Source organism: Acanthochromis polyacanthus, chromosome 8 (genome assembly GCF_021347895.1).
Source record: "Acanthochromis polyacanthus isolate Apoly-LR-REF ecotype Palm Island chromosome 8, KAUST_Apoly_ChrSc, whole genome shotgun sequence".
NCBI classification, from domain to species: Eukaryota; Metazoa; Chordata; class Actinopteri; family Pomacentridae; genus Acanthochromis; species Acanthochromis polyacanthus.
Genome location: NC_067120.1, coordinates 25,389,992 through 25,417,265, shown reverse-complemented (window position 1 = coordinate 25,417,265; position 27,274 = coordinate 25,389,992). Strand labels below are relative to the sequence as shown.

Here is a 27,274-nt window from a genome sequence, read left to right as displayed (position 1 = left end):
TAAATAAAAACAAGAAAAGCACTCAGAGAGTGCAGTACTCCACCAAGGCTGTTCAGTCTTTCTATCATTTGCAACAGATTGAAAAGAAATTACCTTGCACTGAGCATAGGCATGTGTTATGCATGTTTATGCTATGTACGGATCCAAAATCATGTGATCTATATAGCACCCGGCAGCAAATGATGGGACTCGGAAACATCCCCACAATTTAATTAATTGTTCTTTGATAATTTCCGGTGGATATGTCTTGGCCGATTCGTAGTAGGATTGCAATCATGTGATCGTCAGCAGGCAGCTGGTAGGGTTCACTTTTTGTTACAGTGATGGCGTGCTGGCCACTGTCTGGCAGTGAGAAATCCTGAACAAATCTGTGGATCCAGACTATAAGCTGCATCACTGCCAAAATCTAATGAGGTGATCCTTGTGTCACTTATGACCTTCCCTGAAAATTTCATCCTAATCTGTTAGTCTGTTTTTGAGTAATGTTGCTAACAGACGGATTCACGTTTGCCGATTCACAAGCTTAATAACTGTTTTTCTTTTCTTGTTTAGTCTCATTTTCCACCATCTCATTTTCTATATTTCCTTTTTTATTACCAATTCAGGTCATCTTATTTCCTGCAGTAGTCAGTCCTGCATGGGTAAAAACACGAAGGTAATTTCCCATCACCTCATTGTACTAAATGAAATCCATTGCTCTGCAGTCATTCACTCTGTCATGTCATCTCCTCACAGGCCTCATGACTGTAACCCGAGCAGTCCTTATTAACTGACCCAGGCTGTAAAGTCATTTAGGGTTATTATGTGCTGCCTGCCAGAGTTCCTCGTAAAAGTTCAAGAAGCGCTATTACATTTAGTGCCCACTCAAAATCTCATGAATCATCTCTGTTTGCCCTCAGTCCCATATGGTTTCACTTTCTCTGTCCTCCTGACTGGAGGATTGTTGAACTCCAGAGTCACACAGCCTCTCTGCACGCTCGCAGTCATCCCTGGATGGATGGTGATTTATTTCTGTTTTTAAATTCGGCCTTCCATCACGCATTCTGCAGTCCATGCTCCTCTGTACAGGGAGCAGGTTTTAGTACTGTGAACGTGGCAGGCTGTTGAACGCAACCCAACCTGCCGTCCATCTGGTTTTTGCATGATATAAATCAGAGAGCAGACAAGATGAAGTTCATGTGATTTCAAACCATCCTGCTGCTTTTCTTATGTGAATGTGTAAAAACTACAGCTCTTTCTAAAATAAAAAAATATGAAAGAATAATGACTGTATATGGCCCAATTAACTCATTGGCTGCCAGCTGTTTTCAGAGCAAAGAGCCCCCTACTGCCAGAGTTTTTAAGAATTTTGACAGATTTTTCAAGATCTACAGAATATCAAGTTTTAAGACTACATAAACATTGAAACTATCAAAAGAAAGTGCAGATTCTCTTCTTTCATCAGGAAAAAAGTTTCTTTCTAGCATTTTCGGTTCTAAAGTTATCGGCAGCAGAACATAGGGTCGTTTCAGCAAAAACACCTGTTTTTGACCAAAAAACAGAGATAACGAGCTTTTTGTACAGAGAGGCATATCAATCACTTTGATGCCAATATTTTTTGGTTTAGTGACATCCCACACAACTGAACAGTTGTTTACTTATATGAAACAACAAAAACAACTCGGAAAAAGCATTTTGAGGTCAACTTTTTAACCTTTTGTTAGCTAAATCATTTATTTACAAACAAACAACACAAGTCAACATTTTGGTTCAGAACAATATATCTTACAAAATATAAACAATCTATTTTTAGGTGTGTGTCTGTGTGTGTATGTGTGCTCGCTCTAAACTCATCTGACGAAGCCGAGTCAGATGAGCTCAAGAGAGCGGTGGTGGCGAAACTGAAACCGAAAACTAGCGCGGCTTTGATCGCCAGCGGCTGTTGGCAACGGCACTTTTTGCTGTCGCCCCACCATGGTCACTGTCTTTGTCATTCTTTTGGCCCACTGCAACACTCTCACGTTCCAAAACTCCAGGATTTTCACCGACAAGCTCCGACAGACTATCCTGCAGCCCCCCCAGTCAAAAGACATGATTGACGTCTATAGACGTCATTGGCAGCGAACGTTCGGATTTTAATTGACGTCTATAGACGTCAATGGCAGCAAATGAGTTAAGCTTTTAGCAGGCCCTATGGGAAAAAAAACATAAAATGCAAAGCTTGACCCACAGCAGTCAATTTTCGCCTGAAATTTCGGCATGGCTCATTGGGTAGAGTGGCCGTCTTGTAACTGGAAGGTTGCCGGTTTGATCCTTGGCCTGTCAAGTTCATGTCGAGGTACCCCTGAGCAAGACACCGAACCCCTAATTGCTCCTGGTGGGTTGTGGTTAGTGCCTTGCATGGCAGCTTCCACCATCAGTGTGTGAATGGGTGAATGTGATGTATCATGTGAAGTGCTTTGGATAAAAGCGCTATATAAATACAACCATTTACCATTTAATTTCTACTGAAGATGAACCCAAAGTAAATTTAATGCTGTTCTTGAACTGTTTGGAGTACATGCATGGTTATGGTCTCATTTGAAAGCTGACAACCTCAATTTTCATCCAGTGCAGTCAGAATTACTCTAGGTGCTACTGGCACAGAGTATTTTATATTGGAACACACTGAATTAGGATTAATTTTTTTTGCCTAAATTTTTTCCTAATAAAACACCTGAAAATAAGTGTGGCAGAACTGTGAGAGCTTGAAAACACAAAAAGGCAACAAACTGGGGTATTATCTAGTTCAGGTCAAAATTTCAGAGCAATACTGCAAGAAATGAGTGTTTCAGACATGTTTTTGTACTAATATGCCCAGGCGCTGGCCATTTGGCACACTCTTGGCACAGCCTCGGGACAATGGTATATGTACTTCATCTGTCCGGTTTTGACATTATTTTCACTCCAAAACCTCAAAAACAACTCTTAAAAACACTCAAACACAATTCACTGGGAGATAGAGCAGACAGACACAGACCCACCTGTGAGTCTGCTCCCCTGGAGCGCAGCTCTCAGACGTGCAGCAGAGAGTGTCTGTGTTCACACCTCTCTGCCTTTGTCTTCCTTATATAGAAGGTTTGAGCAGCTCACTGGCTACAAGCCCTGTCAATCTAAAGTTTCCTCCGACGTGATTTGCTCAGAAGTAACTCAGGAAATGAGGTAGTCCAGATCTGTCAGTCTCGACAACAGTTGGCTGTTTAGCCATAGAAAGCAGGCCAGAGTCACTTGATTGGTTGAAATGCGGTGTCAATCAAATGATTAGAGTTCAGCAGCCATTTTGATCCTTTGTTTGCTAAAAACATGTGTCTACATAAGCTTACATAACCATATGAAGAGAAATACAGCTTTGGAACGCGGAGAGCCACGGGCGCGCGCACAGAGCCGAGCACGGAGCCGAGCTATTTGTGGATTATTTACTTATTTCAAGACATGTTTTGGACAAAATATTATACTGTAGTGGGTTTACATAATTCACCCACGGAACGTTGAGTGTTGTGATTGTGATTTGCACATGGACTGTTGGGGCTGCTACTCTTCCTGTTTATGGTTCGGTTCCACATGTACTGTGAGTGCTGTATTCATTCTTTTGTCAGTAAAGTGGTTAGCACCTGTGTTCGATACTCCGCCTCAGACTCCCATTCTTCGGCGCCACATTGGTGACCCCGACGTCAGTCCCGCTGAAGGTTCAGAGACTGTACAGACTTTCGAGCAAAACGACATGGCAAATTCCGCCATTCTGAAACTGCCGAAATTTGGGAGACATCCGCAGCTACGTGGTTCGCACAGGCGGAGGCTCAGTTTGCCCTCCGGGGGATTACGGATGACGACACACGCTATTACCACGTCGTGTCAGCGCTCGGGAGCTTCACTACGGCCAGGGTGGTGAGTTTCATCACGGCTCCCCCGCCCAAGATAAATATGCTGGGCTCAAAGTTTACCTCCTGAGGCTTTTCGAACGCTCGGAACGAGCCCGACGTCTCCTCCCTATCCAGGGCCTGGGGGACCGAAAGCCTTCTGAGCACACGGAGATGATGCTTAACTTGCTGGGTGCAGAGGAGCCGAATTTCCTTTTCATTGAACTGTTTTTACGACACTTGCCGCCACACGTCCAGACAGCACTTGCTAACACAGCTATCATGGAGCCCCGTGCTCTGGCAGAAGAGGTGGACCGATTCTCCCTAGCGACCCAGCGGTTCGCCCCTGAGGTACTGGCCCCGACGCGCAGCTACGGGCCGCCGAGCACCGGCGCACCCGCCAGTAAGAGCCGCGCTGCCACCGACAGCCGTGCAGGCACCGGTCTGTGCTACTTCCATGCACGTTTCGGCTACAAGGCTAGGAGGTGCCGTTCCCCTTGCAACTACGGTGCGGGGGGAAACGACAAGACCTGCGTTCAGTAGTGACCGTGAGCGCAGGTCCAATGAACTGGCTGCTGTTCATCAAAGACACTCTCTCCGGGCGTTAATTCCTCTGCGACACAGGCGCCCAGAGGAGCGTGATTCCTGCTTTGGCAGACGATGCTGCTGGCGGAACGCACGGCCCGCTGTTAACATCTGCCAATGACGCTCCCATCCGGATGTATGGTTTGAGAACTGTGGACTTACGTTTCAACGGTCAGCGTTTTACATGGGACTTCGTGACAGCAGACGTTTCCTTTCCCCTCCTCGGCGCTGATTTTTTTGTGTGCTCACGGGTTGCTTGTGGATGTCAAGAACGAGCGCCTGGTGGACGCGCTGACCTTCTCCTCCCTGGAGTGCGTCCGTGACGTGGGGACGTACGATGGTCTCTCCGGCACACTCTCCGAAGGGGACTGTTACCAGCGGCTGCTGAGTGAGTTCCCCGGCCTGACTCGGCCCACCTCTTCTGCCACCGCGACTAGACACGGGGTTGAGCGCCACATTGTTACCAAGGGCCCCCCTATCTACACCAGACCCTGGCGGCTCAACCCGGAGAGGCTGGCGGCGGCCAATTCGGAGTTCGCCAACATGGAGCGCCTCGGGATCATCCGTCGTTCAGACAGCCCATGGGCTTCGCCGCTCCACATGGTCCCAAAGTCGGATGGTGGCTGGTGACCGTACGGTGATTACCGCCATCTCAATGACGCCACCACGCACGACCGTTACCCTGTCCCCCACATTCAAGATTTCTCTGGACACCTGGTGGGGAAAAACGTGTTTTCCAAGGTGGGCCTGGTGCGGGGGTACCACCAGGGTTCCCGTTCGCCCTGCGGGCATTCCAAAGATGGCGGTGGTGACACCTTTCGGTTTATTCGAGTTCCTGAGGATGCCTTTTGTATGGAGTTATATTTGTGCCACAATTCTGAGCGCACAGTGTGAAATTTTGAATGCAAAACTGTGTATCTTGAGCGAGCAATGGGGGATTTTGAGCACAATAAATATACTTGAACAAACAAAAATCTATTCTGTGCTGAATCAGTGTGTTTGCTCATTCAGTTTTACTCATATGTCCTCTCACAAACTCTAACTTGGTGCTCAAACAGGCCGCTGCGTGCTCTCAGTCCTCTCCTCTCTCTCTCTCAACCTCTGCGCGCTCAGGTTGTCCTCTCGCTCGCTCAGCTTGGAAAACACGTTACAAATGTGCCACATCAAACTACATTCTGATTGGCTATTAGCTCTCCAATTAGATCGCTTGTTATATTGAACCGGAAGTAAACAACCCGCCATTAAATCAGAGAAGAAGATTTGAAAGGAAGCGCGATTTGAATGCAGTGTTTTGCCTCGACATTGAAAACAAGTTTTGGTAAGTATTTTTATTATTATCATCATCATTGTATCATTATAGGTATACCGTGTTAGTTTTGTGTACTATAGTGCTGTAACGTTAGGGTTGTGTTGTTTGGATTCACAATATATCCACTTATCTTGAGACATTAATGTTAGCTGTTGTGTGACTAAAATCGACAGGAGAAGAACAGAACATACAGCCCGACGGATCAAGCCACTACACTCATGTAGCCACCCACCGAATATGACTGAAAATTCTGATAGCGATACGCCGCAGCGTCCGGTGAGTCATAGCTACATTTATATTTTTGTGATGTTACGCCATTATTTACGATGTGTTTGCTGTGTGTTTGACTACAACTGCTATCCGATAGTTTTAGATATATGTATCGCTATCTGGCGCCTTTTTTTTAATTGAAGAACAACATACAAACAGTAGCTTAAAGCAGTGGCTCTCAACCCTGTTCCTCAGGACCCCATGTCCTGCATGTTTTAGATGCTTCCCTGCTCCAACACACCTGATTCAAATGATCAGCTCGTTATCAAGCCTCTGCAGAAGCCTGATGACGAGCTGATCATTTGAATCAGGTGTGTTGGAGCAGGGAAGCATCTAAAAAATGCAGGACATGGGGTCCTGAGGAACAGGGTTGAGAGCCACTGGCTTAAAGTATACAAGAAAACAAATAAAATAACATATTAGCTAAGGGTACCCTATATTAAATAAAAACGTCATAATGATTACAGGTATTTAACTTCCTTTCCTAGCAGCTCTGGACTATGTCTGGTGACCAGCAACAACCGCAGCCACAGGTAATTAATTTGTACCGCCTTTGTTCTATACAGTGTGTTATTAACGTCTATAAAGTTCTGTTTTGTCCCTTAGCTTGTAATGTTACATTATGAGCTTTTTATCTACATAGTTACAACTAGTTACATTACTAGTTACCTTTCAAAAAAGTGACACACAACCTGTTTAATCAGCTCCCAGAACTGAATCCACTTTAAGATGACCAAAAATAGCCTACAATTTAACACATAACATTGTTTTGTAGGCTACAAATTTAAAGACTGTTTTTGGCATAGCAACATTATCTGTAAAAACTTTGGCATTACCAACTGTTTAAATAAATTTAACCTCTTGTATATACGACCTAATGTGACAGTAACTGAGACAGACTGACTCCAAGGCATTTTATTTTATCTATTTGTTTATTTTTTTTGCATATTCTGTCTGAAAAATGAACAAAATAAAACAGACAGCTGTCATGATGCTCAATAGTTTTCTGTTAAAAATGTAGGCTACAAATGAGAGATGGATTCAGTGTGAATAGAGCATGTGATGTAACATAATGCAACAGTCGGATGCGTCATTCAGTTAGGACACAGTGTACGCAGCATTAGTTGGAAAAGTAACTGCAGTCTAATTACTGTTTTAGGAATCGTAATCCCTTTCTTTAATTGTTACTTGAAAAAAGTAATCATATTGCCGTTATGCGTTAGTGTCCATCAGTGATTGAGAGACATGACTGAGTCCCTCTTCCTTGCTAATCTGAGCTCTTTCTGTCCCACAGGACATGCTGAGACAGCAGTTGATGGAGGGACTGCTGAACAAACTGCAATCTGTCATAAACCAGCAACCACTCAATTTGGATTATTTACAGTTCGTGACTCGCCATGAACTGATTTTGTTTGACTCGTTTTCTGAGCAGATAGGCGGTGTATCAGAAATTACAGACGCTTTAAAAATCTCCATGATGCTGTCCAGTTGGAAATAGATGTTAGCTATACACCCATTCTGGAACAAGAAGTACAAGTTGGTCTAAGAGCTGGTCAACCTAAAATTGTAGTAGAGCAAGAAAAACTTAAGTATCTTCTGGACACACATCTGCCAGTCTTCTGCATTGCAAAATGCCTTGGTGTTTCAAGAAGAACGCTCTACAGAAGAATGCAGGAATTTGGTTTCTCTGTAAGAGGATCATACAGCACAATGACTGATGAGGAACTTGACACCATAATTTCAGGTATTAAAAGTCAGATGCCAAATTCTGGATATCGAATAGTTCAAGGACATTTGGCTTCAATGGGTCACCGCATTCAGTGGTCAAGAATGATGGCCTCCATGCATCGTGTTGATGCTGCAGGGATCTTTTCACGGATGAAAGAACTTGGATGCATTGTGCGAAGAAGTTATAGTGTGCGAGGTCCTCTCTCTTTGGTCCACATCGACACTAATCACAAACTCATACGGTAGAGTAAAATAGCCTGTTAATTCAATTATCTACATATTGAATGTTCAGAGTAGGTGGCATGTCATATGCATATCTTAAAAGCAGTCATAGTTATATTGTATTTTTTACAACTTGAACAGGTACAATGTTGTAATCTTCGGTGGAATCGATGGTTACTCAAGAAAGGTAATTTGCATTATTGTTCCTACAGCCAGTTGTTTGAACATCGCTATGCAGAATAATGTATGTTCAGTTTGTCAGTGGAGGGATGTTTTCAGATCTACTCAAAGTGTTCCTTTCTCTGTGCTCACTGAAAATAAGATTTTGATGTAGAAACGTAAAGCCCCCAAACACTGGCCGCATTTTTCTGAAATGAAACATTTGCTTATACATAGATTCTGGAATTTTTTAGGAGGGAAAAGAAGTAGATGTGATTTTAAGGAGATAATTGAACAGTGAGGCAAATTCCTTTTATTTTTGCTGTAGACCGAAAACATTTGGGTTTGACATTAAAAGAAGAATACGAGACACAAGATCAGCATTTTAGCTTTTATTTCCAGGTATTAACACCTGGATCTGATGAGATATCATTATTGGTAATGGAACACCAATTTTTTAGCCAAGCAAAAGTACTGGAACAGATAGACTTAAAATTAAATTTAATAACACTCAGTATTTAGTTGCAAATCCTTTGCATGCAATAACTGCATCGAGCCTGTGACCCATTGGCATCACCAAACTTTTGCATTCTTCTTTTGCGATGCTTTTCCAAGCTTGTTTGTTTTGGGGTGCTACTCCCTTCAGTTTCCTCTTAAGCAGGTAAAATGCATGCTATATAGGGTTTAAATCTGTTGATCTCTTGTCTCATAATCTTTTGATTTCGAACCCAAATGTTTTCAGTCTACAGCAAAAATAAAGGAATTTCCCTCACGGTTCCAATACTTTTGGAGAGGAGTGTAGTTCTTTTATCATTGTAGGTTTGAAAAATTACATTGGCCAGTATAAGTCAGTATGGAATTCCTGTTTTGATCAAATGATCATAATCACATTTGTCTACACATTTTTTTTAAATGCAAAAAAGTAATCAATGATTGATTAAAATTGCCTCTAAGTAGGCTGTAATCAATCAGGCTACTTTTCTTACACATTTACCTTACATATTTCTATCATAAAGTACAAAAGTATTTCATGTAGCAGCATTACCTTTATGTCAGACTTTTATTTTGACTGCATAATTATTGTAGTTCTGTTGTTAAATGAAAGCATAAATTGATGTTTAAATTTAAGTTGACCAATTCAAATTTCTTTCTAGAATAGAGCGACTTTGGCGTGACGTCTGGTTTGCAGTCACAAGCAAATACCATGAGGTCCTTCACTCACTGGAGGAAGACGGTCTACTTGATATCTCTGATATGGTACACATATTCGGTGTGCACTACATCTTTGTCCCAAGACTCCGGGCCGACCTCAACACCTTCAGTGGAGGATGGAATAATCATCCTCTACGGACAGAGGGAGGTGTCACTCCAGAACAGCTGTGGTGTATGGGACACATACAAAATCTTGACGAAGGAGAGAGACTTGAGGTACATCAAGTTCACATCCAAGACATTAAAAAACACAAAAACATGAGTTGTAAAGGTGTGATGAAAGCAGACACCTATCTTGTTTTCTGGCAGAAAATTGGACTGTGACCACTAATCTTTCCTGTGGACATGGTTGTCTAAAGATGAGCTTGTCATGATTTGTGTAAATAATGCTGTTACATTTTTTCACTAACACCCATAATGCCTGTTGGTTGCATTGAGTGATGAGAAGCGTATGATGTGTAATGTCTTCAGCAAGAGCCACCTGTTCACTTTCTATTTTAAGTATAAGCAAATACACTTATGTAGCCATCTTGTTTATTTTTGTAAAACAAATACTTGGTAGAACAATACATTAGGAACAGACTTGACTCAATTGTGCTATTCTGGACCTGTAGGAACTTCAAGACCCAGGCATCGACTGGGAGAGTGCTGTACTGCAACAGGATTCTGCTGGAGCAGTTGTGGTCCCCGAAATTGCATGCCCACTGGAGGACGAAGCTCTGGAGGAACTTCAGAGAACTATTGACCCTCTGGACCATTCTGAGTCTCATGGTCGTGACTTGTACATTCAATTCTTGCACAAGGTTAATGACATTTGAGCATTATCTTCAACATATTAACTAGTTACAGATAACTAATACAAACAAAGCATCCTGTAAGCGGTATTAAACAACAAATCTGAATAAACTTTGAGATACAGAACATCCATTTGCATATGAATCATTCTTGTTTTAACTTGAGTATAGCTATTAAACACTGGAATCCACCATCAAACTGCTTCACTCCTGATTCTTCTAAACTCAGGCCTTGTCCACACGTAGCAGGGCTTTTTTAAAACCGAATATTTACCCCCCTTCGTCTAAAAAAAATTTGTGTCCACACTACCTCGTTTATAGGAAAAATCCGCGTCCATATCAAACCGGAGATATGCGTTTATAAGCACATGCACAAACATGCCAAGCCTTTAGGTGGCAGTAGCACGCCAAATCCTGTCCAATCAGAGTGAACGTCCGTCCTTGTTGTCACTTCCGCAAAACATGAAACATGGCGCCAGGCTCGTTTGTTTGGACCGACAAGGAGTCGGAATTGCTTCTAAACGCTGTTTTGGAGTACAAAGTTAACAAGACACAGGAAAATATAGACTGGGAATCTTGTCAAAGCAAGTACGTGGACATATTGACTTTGTTTTTGGAGCAGTATCCTGCGGAGACCACAAAGGAGTTCCCTCATGTGCGGGCGGAGATAACGCGGGCTACTCTCACCACGAAAATGAAGGCTATCAGAAACAAATATCGACAGGCAGTGGATAATGGACGCAAGAGTGGATTTGGAAGAGTCGTTCTTCTTTACTTTGAGTTGTGTGAACAGATATGGGGAGGCTCCCCCGCCACAACTACAATGCCTTCTGGGATCGAAACCAATGACTTGGACAACTCTATTCCCTCGCCCAGTACATCGTCCTCATCAAACATGGAGCCGAGTGAGGCTGCGTCTGACACCGAGCAGGAGAGCAGTGCACCCGCGGTCAAACAAAGGCGAGAGCTGCTTGAGGTATGTACTCAAAATATTTTACATTGTATAACGATAAATGCAAATGATTCAGCGCAATTATATAACAAATATGTGACCTGAATAAGTGAGAGACTCAAGAGTACTTAAAGAAATTGCAATTTTATTAATAACTTTTTTTTTGTCACTGTAAACATCAGATATATTTCAGTGCCAAGATAAATAGAATAGTAATTGCCATTGTATTATTTAAACCCAGTATAATGATACTGTTTGCAATGCATTTTTTAATTGTAATGTCATGTTTTTTATTTTACTTTTGTTATAAAGGCTAAACTGAGGGGACACAAGCACGACCGTCTGAAGAGGAAGCTGCCTGCTGAGACACAGTGGCTACATGCATTAGAGGAGGATCAACGAGTCAAGAAAAAACTGGTGGACTTGTTAGAGTCATCTGAAAAACAAGCTGCGGACAATTTTGCAAAAATGACCAACACTCTGAACATGCTCACTACATCCATTGCTGAGGGTTTTTCTCTTTTAAGACAAGTCATGCAGCCTCCTTCTGCACAACCTTCCCACTACATGCCTTATGAAGGAAGAGGGCAATATTACACTCACACACCATCTATGCAATCAACCCACACAAATCAAGCCTTTCACACATTCACAAACAACTCATCCTCTGTCCGAGGAACACCAAATAATATAGCAAACCCCACCAGCACTCCTGCAGAGAGCACAGGGCTCACAGGGTTTTCATACACACAAGCTCTTTTCAGTGATGATTAAATAAGTCTTTACAGTTTTTCAAGTTCAGTCCCTTTTGGACATGTATCATTTGTTTACAGATAAGTTTGCACTTGTGTTCTAAGGTCATTTGTTTACATGAATGGTGTTTGATGTAGAAAAAAGAACTGCATATTACTTGCACTAAGGTCATTCAGAAGGCCTCTTTATTTTTCAAGGTTTTGGATGTACTTTTTTCATTTTGAGATGCATATTGCACTTTTGCATGTTCAGTGACAAGCACAATATGTTTTGTCAAGTAAGATGAATAAAAAAAGCGAAGACATGTCTATGTGCAGTAAATACAGCAAACATATGAACATACATTTTGGGTGCAATGTTTCAACATTAACCAGAACAATGTATAAAATGGTGCTTAATATTGGAGATATCTTAAGCTCAGAAATGACATAGTAGCAAAGAACAAATGTGAGGCACTTGAGAACTTTCCAATACTAGTACTACTACTTTATGCCTTAAAGTAAAAATGCAAAAGTGTTTGTTTTTTTTTTATCTGCACTTTTACTCTTGCAATAAAAAGTCATTGATCCACGACTGCTGTAATTGTCTCTTATGGATCAAGATATTGTGTAAGAACTCTTCTGACCCTTTTTCCCTCGTTGGTTAAACTGTTTAATCTAATGTCTGGTTCTGATTCTGGCTGGTTGTCTTTATCATGCTGAATGGCTTCTGTAACACGATTGTCATCCACTGAGTCTTTAGAGGCCTCGCAGTAATTATGCAGCACAAAGCATGCATAGATAACAAAAGGCAGTTCATGTACATTGATGTCCATTGGTCTTTTCAAAGCTCCAAATCGCGCCTTTAATCGTCCGAAGGCACATTCGATAACCATGCGCGCTCTGCATAAAGAAAGTCCAAAATACTGCTCCTGTACTGTGCTCCCACCATTTGCGTATTCCTTCATTAAATACGGCAGTAAGGGATAGGCGGGATCTCCCAAAATGTAAACAGGGATAGGTGCTTCGCTGTCAACAATTTGCTTTGGACAAGGGGGGATTATTCCTCTTTTGAAGAAGTCATTTATAGCCGAATTTGCGAAAACACGCGCGTCGTGAACGCTTCCCGGCCACTTTACCACCACGTCCATGAAGCAGTATTTATAGTCACAAGTAGCCTGAATGTTCAATGAATGATGTCCTTTCCTATTCATATAATCCGTGGAATTGGATGATGGTTGCTTTAAACCCACATGTGTACCATCCACGGCACCGAGGCATTGAGGGAGGCCATGCACTTGTTCAAAACTGTCCACAAGTGAATGCACTGCCCTTTCAGTTTTTGGCAGCTTTATGTACAGAGGTCCCAAGTGTTCGGTTATAGCTTTGCACACCTCCCTGATGATCTTTGAGACAACTTGCTTTGACAAACCAAACGCATTTGCGGTTTTTCGTAGTCTTCCTTCGTCCGCTAAATAATATAGCGTGCACGCCACTTTTTTGACAACATCCACAGGTGACCGCATGACTGTAGTCTGCCCCTCAATGTGAGGACGTAAAAGCTCCGACAAAGACAGAAGCGAGGCCCGTGACATGCGGAAGTTTTTACGCCATTCCTCCGGGAGGACGACTTCCATCTCAAAGTTCTCCCACCAGCTCGCAGTGCGTCCTGGCATGACCCAAAACCGGCGTCGTGCACGAGAAATATGCCTTGGACGTATGATAGTTGTCTGGCGGAGGAGAGCAGACCTTAATATGCTCCTTCGCCTTTGGTTCTCCACGGCAAGCATTAGTTGAGCTTGCAAAAAGATACAAGTAAAAAGCGCCTGAACAATGGCAATCACCAGCAGACTTTTTAAGGCATCCATGCTGTTTCTCATGAAAACAAAGTCGCGTGTGTATGACGTCAGCGCATTGTTGTCGCGCAGGTGGTGAGGCTGCGGACCCTAAAACTCCGGTTATTGATGTCCACACTACTCCGCTGCTCCGGAGATATCCGCAAAAGCACACTTTGACCGGAGTTTTTAGAAAGCTTCGGTTTTGATGAAAAAAATCCCCGGGGACGTGTGGATGATAGGGCAAAACGGAGGAAAAAAGCCACCGTTTGCAAGATACCCTGCTACGTGTGGACATGGCCTCAGTGTAGTGCTATGAGGTATTCTGAACAACAAAACTCTTGTCTGATTTTCCTATAGAACAGCGATGGTCCATCTGAATTGGCATATTAATCAGTTGTTTTCATTTGAGTAGAGTTTTTAAACTCTGTGGAATCCAAAACCATATCGAAGTGCTTCACTCATAATTCTTCTAAACTCATTGTAAGTGCTAAGATGCTGTATTGGAAAAGTCACAGTCTGGGTGCATGCACTCACAATTGGATAACAAACCGAGTGGTCTCCAAGCCTCTCTCTGCAGTCATGGTCAAAGTTGCATGTTATCTCGAAATGTCTCTTTTCATCAGGGAGGATAGGAATGTGGGATTGGCCTGTCATCCACTGGAGCACATGTGGCACCGTAAGAGGCTGCTTATCACATTCTGCACTGTCCGTCTCAACATCTGTGATGAAGATATATAAAATAACATGAATTTAAGAAACACACTTAAATATTCTTTGATATTTAGAAGTTATGTGTATACTATACAGTATATAATACCTGGCACGTCAATCTCCTGCATTTCTATTTCCTGCAAGAAATCTTGGAGGAAATTCATCATCTTTCTCTCATTTCTCTCCTTTGATGTGCCCTTTTCACTGAAATGTGGCTGGCAGTTCATCATAATGAAATCAGCATCAGGCTATAAAGACAGTGAATGCATATTTGTTTAAATATATGTAAGTGCACAAACTCAGGCTATTAATGAAATAGAAAATGGAAAATGTCACACAGAACAAAAATACTGTCTTTAAGAACAAAATAAGTGGTAAGTAAAATTCTTACCTTGGTGATCTTCCCAGGAACAAACAAGGAGTGACAAGCTGTGGGATATGTAGCCATCAGCTCCACCAGGCCATACAGTCCCATGCCCTTTCTTAATTGCTGTAGCATTGGAATCAATCTTGTTGTAGAATGTAGGACAATTGCTCTTTGAAGAAAAGTACAGGAAGAAAAAATGAATACTGGTTTGAACAATATTTTGTATTGTACATAGTAGCTACACACGTGGACAAAATTGTTGGTACCCCTCAGTTAAAGAAGGAAAAACCCACAATTCTCACTGAAATCACTTGAAACTCACAAAAGTAACAATAAATAAAAATTTATTGAAAATTAAATAATCAAAAACAGCCATTACTTTTGAATTGTTGATTAACATAATTATTTAAAAAAACAAACTAATGAAACAGGCCTGGACAAAAATGATGGTACCTCTATAAAAGATTGAAAACTATTTGACCAGAGTGACATGATTAACTCAGGTGTGTCATTTAATTGACATCACAGGTGTTTCCAAACTCATAATCAGTCAGTCTGCCTATTTAAAGGGAGACAAGTAGTCACCCTGCTGTTTGGTGAAAAGGTGTGTACCACACCGAACATGGACAACAGAAAGTGAAGGAGAGAATTGTCCCAGGACATCCGAAAAAAAATTATAGACAAACATCTTAAAGGTAAAGGCTATAAGACCATCTCTAAACAGCTTGAAGTTCCTGTGACAACAGTGGCTCATATTATTCAGAAGTTCAAGACCCACGGGACAGTAGCCAACCTCCCTGGACGTGGCCGCAAGAGGAAAATTGATGACAAATTGAAGAGACGGATCGTTGGAATTGTATCCAAAGAGCCCAGAGCAACCTCCAAAGAAATTAAAGGTGAACTCCAAGGCCAAGGTACATCAGTGTCAGATCGCACCATTCGTCGTTGTTTGAGCCAAAGTGGACTTCATGGGAGACGACCAAGGAGGACACCACTGCTGAAAAAAACTCATAAAAAAGCCAGACTGGAATTTGCAAAAATGCATGTTGACAAGCCACAAAGCTTCTGGGAGAATGTCCTTTGGACAGATGAGACCAAACTGGAGCTTTTTGGTAAGGCACATCAACTCTATGTTCATAGACTCAAAAACCAAGCATACGAAGAAAAGAACACTGTCCCTACGGTGAAACATGGAGGAGGCTCAGTAATGTTTTGGGGCTGCTTTGCTGCATCTGGCACAGGGTGTCTTGAAAGTGTGCAAGGTACGATGAAATCTGAAGACTATCAAGGCATTCTGGAGAGAAATGTGCTGCCTCGTGTCAGAAAGCTTGGTCTCAGTCGCAGGTCATGGGTCTTCCAACAGGACAACGATCCAAAACACACAGCCAAAAACACCCAAGAATGGCTGAGAGAAAAGCGTTGGACTATTCTAAAGTGGCCTTCTATGAGCCCAGATCTGAATCCCATTGAACATATGTGGAAGGAGCTGAAACATGCCATTTGGAGAAGACACCCATCAAACCTGAGACAACTGGAGCTGTTTGCTCATGAGGAGTGGGCCAAAATACCTGTTGACAGCTGCAGAACGCTCATTGACAAATACAGAAATCGTTTAATTGCAGTGATTGCCTCAAAAGGTTGTGCAACAAAATATTAAGTTATGGGTACCATCATTTTTGTCCAGCCCTATTTCATTAGTTTGTTTTTTTAAATAATTATGTTAATCAACAATTCAAAAGTGATGGCTGATTTTGATTATTTAATTTTCAATAAATTTTTATTTATTGTTACTTTTGTGAGTTTCAAGTGATTTCAGTGAGAATTGTGGGTTTTTCCTTCTTTAACTGAGGGGTACCAACAATTTTGTCCACGTGTGTATTTGTTTATTTTCTCCTATTGAATTGATCATCAATTCTCATTATGTGTCAGTGTGAGCAATGTGTTAAGATGTTTGTTACATAAAAAAAATTAATGAAAAATGAATGTTAGTATTGTTTTAATACTTACCGAATTATGCTTTCTTTGCTTTCCAGTTTGATCTGGCCTGTGTATCCACAGCTGACGATGTCATCACTGTACATCATCAGAGATTGGACATCAGCAGAATTTAGAACCTGAAAACGTGCAATATAGAGATGAAGAAAATAATACAATAGGTATTAACGCATGATAGAAATAATTCATATTCAACAATGAAAAAGAACACTCACTCTGCTGATGAGTAGACTGGATTCTAGATCGGCCACATCCTCCGTAGACAGCGAATGACAGTCCACCTCTCCTGTGCAGAGGAAGTTGTAGCACCACTCTTTCAAAAAAGCAGGAGGTGGACCCCCTTGTGCAAGGCTGACTGCCATTATTTCCCCAATAGTTCTGTGTGCAAGGCAGAAAAAGTTTCAGTAGAAAAAGAAATGCTTACGTTCATGACATGTATATAGGATATATTTTATGATACATATACACACACACACACATATATATATGTGTGTGTATATATATATAGTTTACCAACCTGAAATTGTCGTTGTCGAGATCTGTCAAAGAGTACTTGGGATTTTTACCCTGGTTCCCAGGTCCTTCGAAGAATCTTTTTTCAATACCTGAAATCATTTCTTGCAATATGCAATATCCAGATTTAGATGATCTATTAGTTTTGGTTCATATAAAAGAAGAAACAGTGACATGACTAACTTACCAGTCAGGAAATCTTTTCTAAGTGCTCCTGTATCAATGCCTGCCTCCCCTATATAGACCACTGTCAGAGCACTGACAGGAGATGCAGTTTTTTTCCTTTTCCATTGGAGAAAGCCCCTGTCAAGAAGGTCTTCTCTGTCCACACACAGTTTAAATTCTGTTGTGGTGTCAACTTGTTGTTTAATGAAGAGAAGTACATCTTCCACACTTAGGAAGACAACAGAAGAAATATACGATAGTCTTAAATTCACAAACACAATTTGTACACATTCAAGTCATTTGAGAGTATGTTATGGCTAGGTCTTGTGTAACCGAGAGCTTGTTGTGTAAATAATGGTGCACAACATTTATGTGCTGTTAAAAATAAACACATGCAAAAGATCATCTTAATAAAACATACCTCTTTGGTTCGGATATTGTAGTCTGAGCTGCTGTACTTGGACTGTTGTCATTTGATGCAGAAGTCGCAGCACATTCAAAGCTGTGCATGAAACAGTATTATCAAACACTGTACAGACCATATATGGACATAAATCTATGAAAACGTTTAGTATACATGTCAGGACAAAGCAGATTACCTCTCTCCACATAAGCTAGCATGGACTGCAATCTCATCATCTGGGAACTCTTTAGTGCAAAGTGGGCAAACCACCTGAAATTTGAAAAAATATTGCTCAATGTGAAAAAACAAAAACGATCACCTGGTGCAATGCAAACCAAATGATCTAGGATTTTAATTATATGCGATACTTACCTTACACTTTTTCTCCACAACACATACATCATCAGAGGATTGCAGATTTACAAAAGAGTACATTTAATTAACAATTAACACTTAAATTGTAATTATTAAGGGTGATTCAACAAAAAATAAAAGAATTTGCCCCCACCTCATCATCATCATCGTCATAGGACAGTTTTCCTGTACACGTCTTGATGTGCACTGCAAGCATCTGCAGAGGCATCACTTCGTTACACTGGTAACACAACTTCTTAGGCATTTTTGAGAAGTGCTGTGAGTCAGGAGGAAGAGGAGAAGTATCCAATGTCTCCTGAAGTGGTACAATGTAAAAAGTTGCTTTGCCGCCTGCTGACACAGCACGCAGAGCTTTGGTGGTATATCCCTCAGCTTCAGGTGGAATGACAGTTAATTTTCGTCGACCACTCCCACCTTTTTTACCAGATAAAGAGAAAGAAAATTTTTTTTAAAAATCATCTGTTTTGTTGAGAGAAATATACATTTTGACAGTCAACCATCTCTAATGCTAACAACAGCACATAAGTAATCAATATAAGGGTTTACAGACACCAAAAATGGGAGAGTGGGATGTAATGATCAGTAAATATCAAAATTTAAAACAATTCTTACAAACCTGTAGCCTTGTGCAAGAGCCATCCTCCACACAGACCCTCCATCTTTGGAAATGTTACGGCCAGGAGCCTTGAAATCTTGGTTAACATTTAAAGGGGTGGGTTGGGGGGGATATGACACAGAGAGAAACATTGACAGTGCACATAAGTAAAGATGAAGTACAAAAGAAAAATAACTACTTTTAATGATACATCAAACAACTGGACTGACAACCGTACCTCTGTGTGGTCACCATCTTCGGGAAGGGTTACCGTTTGTCTCCCCATGCCTGCCTGGAGGAGCTCAAGCTCCTCTCCTGGCAATGGTGTGTGTGACGTATTTTTCGGGAGCAGATAAAAATTCAGGGCAGTAGTCTTGTTGGTTATCTTAAGGAGATGCTTGGTGGCAGTCAAACACCTCTTTTTACCACGGTTGAGATTTGACCTGAAATGTCCTGGAAAAGATCTGTGGATTAAAACAAGTTTATGTGAGTTTAATAAATGTTGCATTCATATTTTAACATGTAAACCAAACTCCTGTCTGAGTGTGACATTTTAATTTACACATCTTAATTGTTGAATAAATGGGACAAGGGACATAAACACATTGCAGTTACAAGAATACGCTTTTTCTCCAGTGCAAATGAGAATGACGTTGTGTGGCTTGAACAACAAACCTGGTCATTTCTTGCTGCACAGTTACATTTCTAGAGGCCAGCTGCACTGTCTCCTGCCTTGGCTGCACTGTCTCCTGCCTTGGCTGCACTGTCTCCTGCCTTGGCTGCACTGTCTCCTGTCTTGGTGAGCTGTTTGTGGCCAAAGTGTTGAGTAGCAACGACACCAGATTTCTGGCTGCAGACTCAACTGCACCGTGACCCTACATCAATTCAGGATGTAACGTTAACATGTTTTCTGATAGACATGATGGGACTAAATTTCATTAAAACATTAAATACCTGTAATCATAACGTTCTTATTTAATATAGTGTATCCTTAGCTAATGTGTTATTTTATTTTTCTTGCATACTTTAAGCTACTGTTTGTATGTTGTTCTTCAATAAAAAAAAGGCGCCAGATAGCGATACATATATCTAAAACTATCGAAACAACACAACCCTAACGTTACAGCACTATAGTACACAAAACTAACACGGTATACCTATAATGATACAATGATGATGATAATAATAAAAATACTTACCGAAACTTGTTTTCAATGTCGAAGCAAAACACTGCATTCAAATCGCGCTTCCTTTCAAATCTTCTTCTCTGATTTAATGGCGGGTTGTTTACTTCCGGTTCAATATAACAAGCGATCTAATTGGAGAGCTAATAGCCAATCAGAATGTAGTTTGATGTGGCACATTTGTAACGTGTTTTCCAAGCTGAGCGAGCGAGAGGACAACCTGAGCGCGCAGAGGTTGAGAGAGAGAGAGGAGAGGACTGAGAGCACGCAGTGGCCTGTTTGAGCACCAAGTTAGAGTTTGAGAGGACATATGAGTAAAACTGAATGAGCAAACACACTGATTCAGCACAGAATAGATTTTTGTTTGTTCAAGTATATTTATTGTGCTCAAAATCCCCCATTGCTCGCTCAAGATACACAGTTTTACATTCAAAATAGATTTTTCTGTGCTCAAAATTTCACACTGTGCGCTCAGAATTGTGGCACAAATATAACTCCATACTTTCGGACTTAAAAACGCAGCCCAGTTGTTCCAACGGCTGATGGACTCAGTATTGAGAGACATGCCTTTTGTTTTCGTTTACTTGGACGATACAAATACAAATACAGCACGTTCGACAGGGAGCTGCTCGGCATCTGACTAGCGGTCCGCCACTTCCGTTTCTTTCTGGAGGGCTGTGAGTTCACGGTCTTCGTCGAACATGTCCAAAGCTGCTGAACCATGGTCCGCCCGCCAGCAGCGCCAGCTGTCGTTCATTTCCGAGTACACCACGGACATCCACCATGTCTCTGGCAAGTCCAACGTGGTCGCGGACTGCCTCTCCAGGGCGATCGTCGGCACGGTCCATTCAGCGACTCGGGTGTCCGGTTGTGGTGTGACCTTTCCACTGGACAGCCTAGGCCGCTGGTCCCCGTTGTTTGGTGGCATCCTGTTTTCGAGGCCATGCATGGCCTCTCCCATCCCGGCAGGTGGCTCAGAAGTTCGTCTGGAGGGGGCTGAAGAAGGATGTGCGGACATGGGTCGATTCATGCGTGGCTTGTCAGCGTGCAAAGGTGCACTGCCATACCAAGGCCCCGTTGGAGCTGTTTACTGTTCCTGAAAGGAGGTTCAACCACGTTAATGTCGACCTGGTGGGCCCCCTCCCCGCCTCCCACGGGTTCACCTACCTCCTCAGCGTGGTGGACAGGACGACTCCTTGGCCTGAAGCCGTGCCCCTCGCTTCGACCTTGTTCACGGACGTGGCCCGTGCGTTCATCGGGACTTGGGTCGCACGCTTCGGGACCGCTACGTAACTTTAGTTCTTTGTAAGTTTGATACAATTCTTTTGTCTTTTGTGTGTGTTGCTTGTGATGTGTGGTTAGTAGACTATGGGATTCGTTTGACTGTGACTGGTTTAGTTGACTAACTCTGTAGCAAAAACACTGTGTGGCTATTGGCTATGACGGTTTGCAACAGTGCGCGCCGAGGCTCACGGGAAATGTAGCGTTGCTTCAGCAACGCTACATTTCCGCTAAAATCTTCCTCGGTGGGTCTTTAAGTGTTAAAAAATGTAAAAAGCTAAATACAATAGTTACTAGTTATATTCTACATAACTATTGAGGTCATAGTGCATGTGACGTCATCGGCCGGTGTGGTGGTCGTGGCAGTTTTTTCATTGACCTGTCGTTGTACTATGGGATTCCAAGTGCTTTGAAGAAGAATTACCCCGAAGTGAACTGGAAAGAATAAAAAAAGTTGCAGAGCTCAGAGTTTTCCCAAGAAGTATTAGTAGCCTGCACTAGAAATAAAGTAGCCTGCACCACTCTTGTGTAATGGAGGCATGCACAATCTAGGGGGGCATGCCCCCCCCCAAGAAAAATTTTGATTTTTTTAGTGCTATTTGGTGGCCTCTGGTGCATTTTATTTGTGTAATTTAACATTTTTCTAGCACTTGGTTATGTCATGTGATTTGTGTATTTCAGTACATTTCATCAAAATGTGAGTTTTAAGTACACAATTTTCATGCAAACTGCACTTTCACCAGTAGTATGTGTGTCTGGTCTCTTAGTAAACCTCTGTAGTATGCTGTCTGGCTTGTAACATAACTACATGTTTAGCATAGATGTTGTGCATCTTTCTGTATGTTTGGTTTTGGGAAAAAATTAATTAACCTAATTTAATGACTATGTGTGAGACCTTAACTACGGGATCATAGACTTATGGGAACCTAGGCACTCCAGGCAGCTCTGGGAATGAAACAAACTAACATCAATATATGGTAAGTAAATCATGTTTTGTTTATTCACTCAGACTGCTGCTGGCTGAGTGACTGCTAGCTCTGAAAACAAAAAGTCATTGATTATTATACAGCAGATCAGAACATAAATTAAAAAGTCAAAATGCCCAGAATATTTTTCTAAGTCCAGATGTGAAAAAAAATTGGCCAGGACTTCCCCTGTATTTTATCATTTCACTCATCTTACAAAATATTTACAATCATTTAGGGCATTAATGAAAAAGGCTAAATTAGATCTATATGGGTAGCACCCAGAATATTTTCCAAGTCCAGACATGCAAAAAAAAATTGGGCAGCATTTCTCCTGTATTGTCATTTCATTCATTCATAAAATGTAATTGAACAAATCTATGAAATGTCTACATTCATGGGATTTGTTTCAGTAAATTTTAGTAATGTCAAATCATAGTTTGCAAGCAAAAAAAGTGGTAAACACCTGTTTTTTTAGGAAGGCCAACATAGTCTGCTGGCCCTTGCCAATCTCCTGCTTCCTCTCTGAGGACATTCTCATTCATGAATCAAACAATCCCAAACAATTCCCTCCAGAAATGTTGTGATCATGCGAAATCAACCAATCTCCGCAAATTTTGCGCGGCCTTGCAATTTTGTCCAATCACCGCAACTTTCCCGCAATTTTGGCCCGCCTCCCGTGAGTTCCACCAATCATAGCAGCTCCCAGCGAAAACGTAATGCACGTACATCACCGAATTCACTTCCTGTTTATGGTTTGAAGATGCAGACGTGCGATACTAACGTCTCTCATTTACCACTAAAAATTACTGCTGAAGACCATGATAAACAATTAATTCACTGATGTTCTTCACCAAAGTGGAGCTAAACTGTTTTACAGCTGTGCAATATTGTGGTGGAATACAAAAAAGAAAAAGAAAATCATTGATTGATACACAATTTTTTAAAAAAAAGAATCACGAAACATATTAGAACGGCTGAAATGAGCAGACAACAGACCAGACAAATCACCATGATGGAAACTGTTGCATCCAGATCTGTTAGAGCACTGAAAGAATGAGGTAAATTAGATTAATTATTCCACCAAAGAGTGGAGAGAAATGTCTGTGTTGTCCGGAGGTTTGACCTGAGCGGGACGCGACCCTGGGCAACGCGCTCCGTGGTTGAGACTGCAGCGATATAGTCTTGGAGTGGTTGGACAACTGGGGCAGACGGGGCGTGTCGGTCTCGCCGCTGAGAGCCACAGCGGAGTTATGTGATGGTCAGCGTGTGTGAATCATTTCCTTGTTACCCACATCACTCAAAACGGACTCAGGGATTTGAATTAAGTTTTCAGGGTCGGTCAGAAATGACACAAGGACCAATTGATTAGACTTTGGCAGCAACCTGCGGACAGATCAGCGGTAATCCGCGATTCCGCGGGCCGCGGTCGCTCTCGGAAAACACTGAGAGCTGAGACAGAGCGTGACTTGTGTCTGTTGAGGGTGCAACATAATTTTGGTGTTTCCGGAGTTTTTCTTCAGTGCGAAAGAGAAAGTGACGAGAGAGCTAACGAGTAAGGACGGATGCTAATGCTAACGGAGTCGTCGCTAATGCTAACGGAGTCTGCAAACTTCATCCAAAACTCCAAGGCACGACTTTGTCGAAACTGCAACTGATGTCGCCAGTGTGGGAAAATATTGTGGCAGAAATAGAAGAAAAGTTACTGACACTGAAAACGCTGGATTTGAATAACGTGTGTGATGCACTGAGACTTGCAGTTGATGAACATGATAGAGACTTACCTCGCAAGTTGAGAAGAATAATTCTTCAGTATATTGAAGGAGAAGAAATTACCTCAAGGGAGGATGAAGGAATGTCTGTTTTGTTGGAACTGAATGACCGAATTGACGAATTATTAAAAGATAAATTTGATGGAAGTGACGAATCTCCACTTGAAAACGCAGTCCAAGATCACCACCCTGTGGACAAAAATTATACAACGTCCAATTACACGGGAGGACAGAATGAAAGTGGTACAAGCCTGAAGGCAGCAGCTGCTGTAGCTAGTAAAAATGTGCCTTTTGTCCATCCGCTTTACAGAAGAGAGTTAAAAATAGCCGGACAAATAGGAGAGCCAAATCAAAAGGACAAATTAACCTACTCAAGTTTAGAAAGACAAATCCAAAGAGCACTAAAGAAAGGATATGTTGAAGGAGTTGTTGTGGAAGCTGTGATTCAAGCAATAGCTCCAGGGACAAAACTGAAGAGTTATTTAGAAAGTAGAATAGATTTGACACTACAAGCACTCAAACAAATTCTACGGACTAATTTCATTGAAAAAGATGCTACAGAGCTGTACCACTCCTTCACACGTGCAGTGCAGGACCCCAAAGAAACGCCCATCCAGTTTTTGATGCGAGCAATGGACCTCAGACAACAGACTCTCCTTGCTTCAGACAGAGTCAAGTCTGGAATGAAGTACAGTGTGGAATTAATTCAAAACCAGTTCCTTTAAACAGTCATGACTGGTCTTCATGATGACACTATTCGAACAGACATAAAGCCATACTTACAAGATCCCAAAGTTACAGATGAAGTTCTTCTGGAGAAAATGACAGCTGCTTATAGTCTGGAGATGGAAAGAAAGAACAAATTGTCAACCACTTCAAAAGCAAAAATGATCAGAGTAGCAACTATTGGTGAAGAAAATGAACAAACTGAACATGTGTCCAAGCCAAACAAAAACAAACGTGATACACTCATGGAAAAGATGGATCAAAGTAATAAAGCCCTATGTGAAGCTATTCAGAACCTCACCACGCAGGTTGCAAGCCTTCAGCAGACCCCGCAGTTTCAAGTTCAACAAAGGAGAGTCAGTGAAGAGCCAAACCGAAAATACAGACCCCAGCCTCAAACTGTCAATACTAGAAAATGTTGGAGATGTCAACAGTCAAACCCTGATGAGAAATGTGACCACTGTTACAAGTGTGGCAGTGCAGAACACTGGGCATCTGGATGCCGAAAGAAAAACATCACAGCCAGGACAAGTAAAAATGAAATCATGCAATGCCCTGTTAAAAATGCAGAGAAAGCAGAACTGTTTAGCGTAAGAGCACCTCTCACCAGTAAACAGTGGCAAACAGTGCAGCTAGTGGGAAAGAAATGTCTAGTTCGAGCTTCTCTAGGAGGAGTTGACACCACAGTACTGTGGGACACCGGTTCACAAGTGTCTATTGTGGGAACCAACTGGAAAACAAAATACCTACCAGACATCGAAGTGAGACCAATCACCAAGCTGCTTGAAGATGAATCCTTAGACCTTTCAGCTGAGCCATTGTGTAACCCCCATAAAAATCTAGCGTCTTATTCAAGTGAGTAATTTTATTGGTAAATTAAAATAAGTGTCCATTCCCGAATGGGTCCGTGAACACACCTTTCACGTGACGTACGCACACACGCACAAGCAAGCCTGCTTCGGCCAATCATGAGCCTTGTTCCTCCCTATACAAGTTACTGCTGCGCTTCTTACTATAGACTCGGGAGGAAGGCAACACGAACGGCTGCAACAGGTTTGTCTCGCTAACTTCGCTAAGCGTGCTTATTTTAAATCGTGTGTGTTTTTAATTGAATGTACCACTTATAAAGGTCGGACACCATCGCGGATAGGACGCTGGGTACTTGCTGGGTGATGTTCATTGTGGAAATTGGTGAGTCTGTTGTCCCGCTATTAGCATTAGCCGCACTCATTTACTTTAGTGCAGGTCTGTGATGCTAATGCTGGTAGGCTTTGGGTTGTTTTAAAGCCGTATCGGCAATGTTTTTATTGATCCCTTTTTTTGGTTTCAACATTGTAACCTAAAAGCACTTTAAGCACTTTAAGCTACAGTAAATGGATTGAACTATTTATGTATGTTTTTGAGTGTCTTGAACTGTTATTTGAATGTGTATGTATTGAAATGAAATAACTAGCTAGTATTAACAGAACTGAATGAACTTAAGAATTAATAGTCGGCCCTGTTTTCTAAATAGGCCAGGTGTGCTTGGTTGGCACAGAACCATACGAGGCGAGCTGACCCAAAAAGGAGCCTGAACCCAAGTTACCATCTCAACTCTGTCGAGCTGACCCAAAAAGGAGCCTGAACCAAGTTACCATCTCAACTCAGTCCTGCGGTCTGGTAGGGGCTGTTGCAGCCAGTCCTCCCCTGTTCTCTCTGTCCCCCGCTGTCCGCATATGAACTGCTTTGCGCTATGGACTCTATTTCATATCCCAACCTGTGTGGTTTCTATGGACAATGATACAAAACTCTCTTAACTTTATTGCGGACAGTAAAATATTTCCACCAATAAGTGGGAAAATTGTGGAGGAGAAAGGGAGAATATTATATTCTGGTTGGTTGATTGTGTTCTATTGTGCTTTGACCAATGTTTTGTGAACCGTGACAAAAAAGGGAAAAAATACTTTTTTTTGTGTGAACTACTCAAGCTTGGGAATATTTTTAAATCTCTGCAGATTGTAAATATGTATCACTTCAACTCACTGTAAATAATACACAAGCTACTTTAAAATCTATTCAATTGTCTGTTTTTTATTATACTGATGCACGCACCTCCCTAGAGATGAACTTTTACATCTTCTGAACTAGTCCATATTCATAACTTTAGCAACAATTCATACTTGCTACATAAGTAAAATCGTGGCGAGCTGCCGATCCAACCACTTTACGATCTTCTACATGTTGAAGGCGCTGCTGGTCAAACAGTTCCATATCTCGGTTATGTGAATATCTTTGTAAAATTTCCCAGAGATTTTGTGGGTGAAAATTATGAAGTGTCCACACTCGCTTTGGTAGTTCCAGACGCGCACTCTGAAGTTCCTGCTACAGTTCTAATTGGCATGAACGCTCTCGAGCCTCTGTATGAACAATATCTGGGTGAACACCAAACATTCCAGCCCAGTGCTCATGGATATAGAGCTGTGTTAAAAACACTTCAGCTGTCACACCAGCAGAGGGAGAGTAACAACATTGGAGTTGAGCCCGATCTCACGGGGATTCGTGAAACTG

At 41.9% G+C, this 27,274-nt stretch overlaps 1 protein-coding gene and 2 long non-coding RNA genes across 3 annotated transcripts; 2 read left to right on the top strand and 1 right to left on the bottom strand.

Moving 5' to 3' along the window:
* Window positions 1-10,423: 10,423 nt before the first annotated feature.
* Window positions 10,424-12,432, top strand: LOC127534989 (uncharacterized). The gene is made up of 2 exons (XM_051951587.1): window positions 10,424-11,130; window positions 11,419-12,432. The coding sequence occupies exons 1-2, from the start codon at window positions 10,624-10,626 to the stop codon at window positions 11,878-11,880; spliced, it is 969 nt and encodes a 322-aa protein (XP_051807547.1). The 5' UTR covers window positions 10,424-10,623; the 3' UTR covers window positions 11,881-12,432.
* A 2,073-nt stretch (window positions 12,433-14,505) lies between these two features.
* LOC127534993 (uncharacterized) lies at window positions 14,506-17,123 on the bottom strand. Its single transcript, XR_007943629.1, has 4 exons — window positions 16,964-17,123; window positions 16,761-16,867; window positions 14,778-14,922; window positions 14,506-14,634 (listed from the first exon to the last, which is right to left on the bottom strand). It is a non-coding gene; the product is annotated as an uncharacterized LOC127534993 (long non-coding RNA).
* An 8,480-nt stretch (window positions 17,124-25,603) lies between these two features.
* LOC127534991 (uncharacterized) lies at window positions 25,604-26,781 on the top strand. The gene is made up of 3 exons (XR_007943626.1): window positions 25,604-25,780; window positions 25,857-25,918; window positions 26,241-26,781. It is a non-coding gene; the product is annotated as an uncharacterized LOC127534991 (long non-coding RNA).
* The last annotated feature ends 493 nt before the right edge of the window (window positions 26,782-27,274 follow it).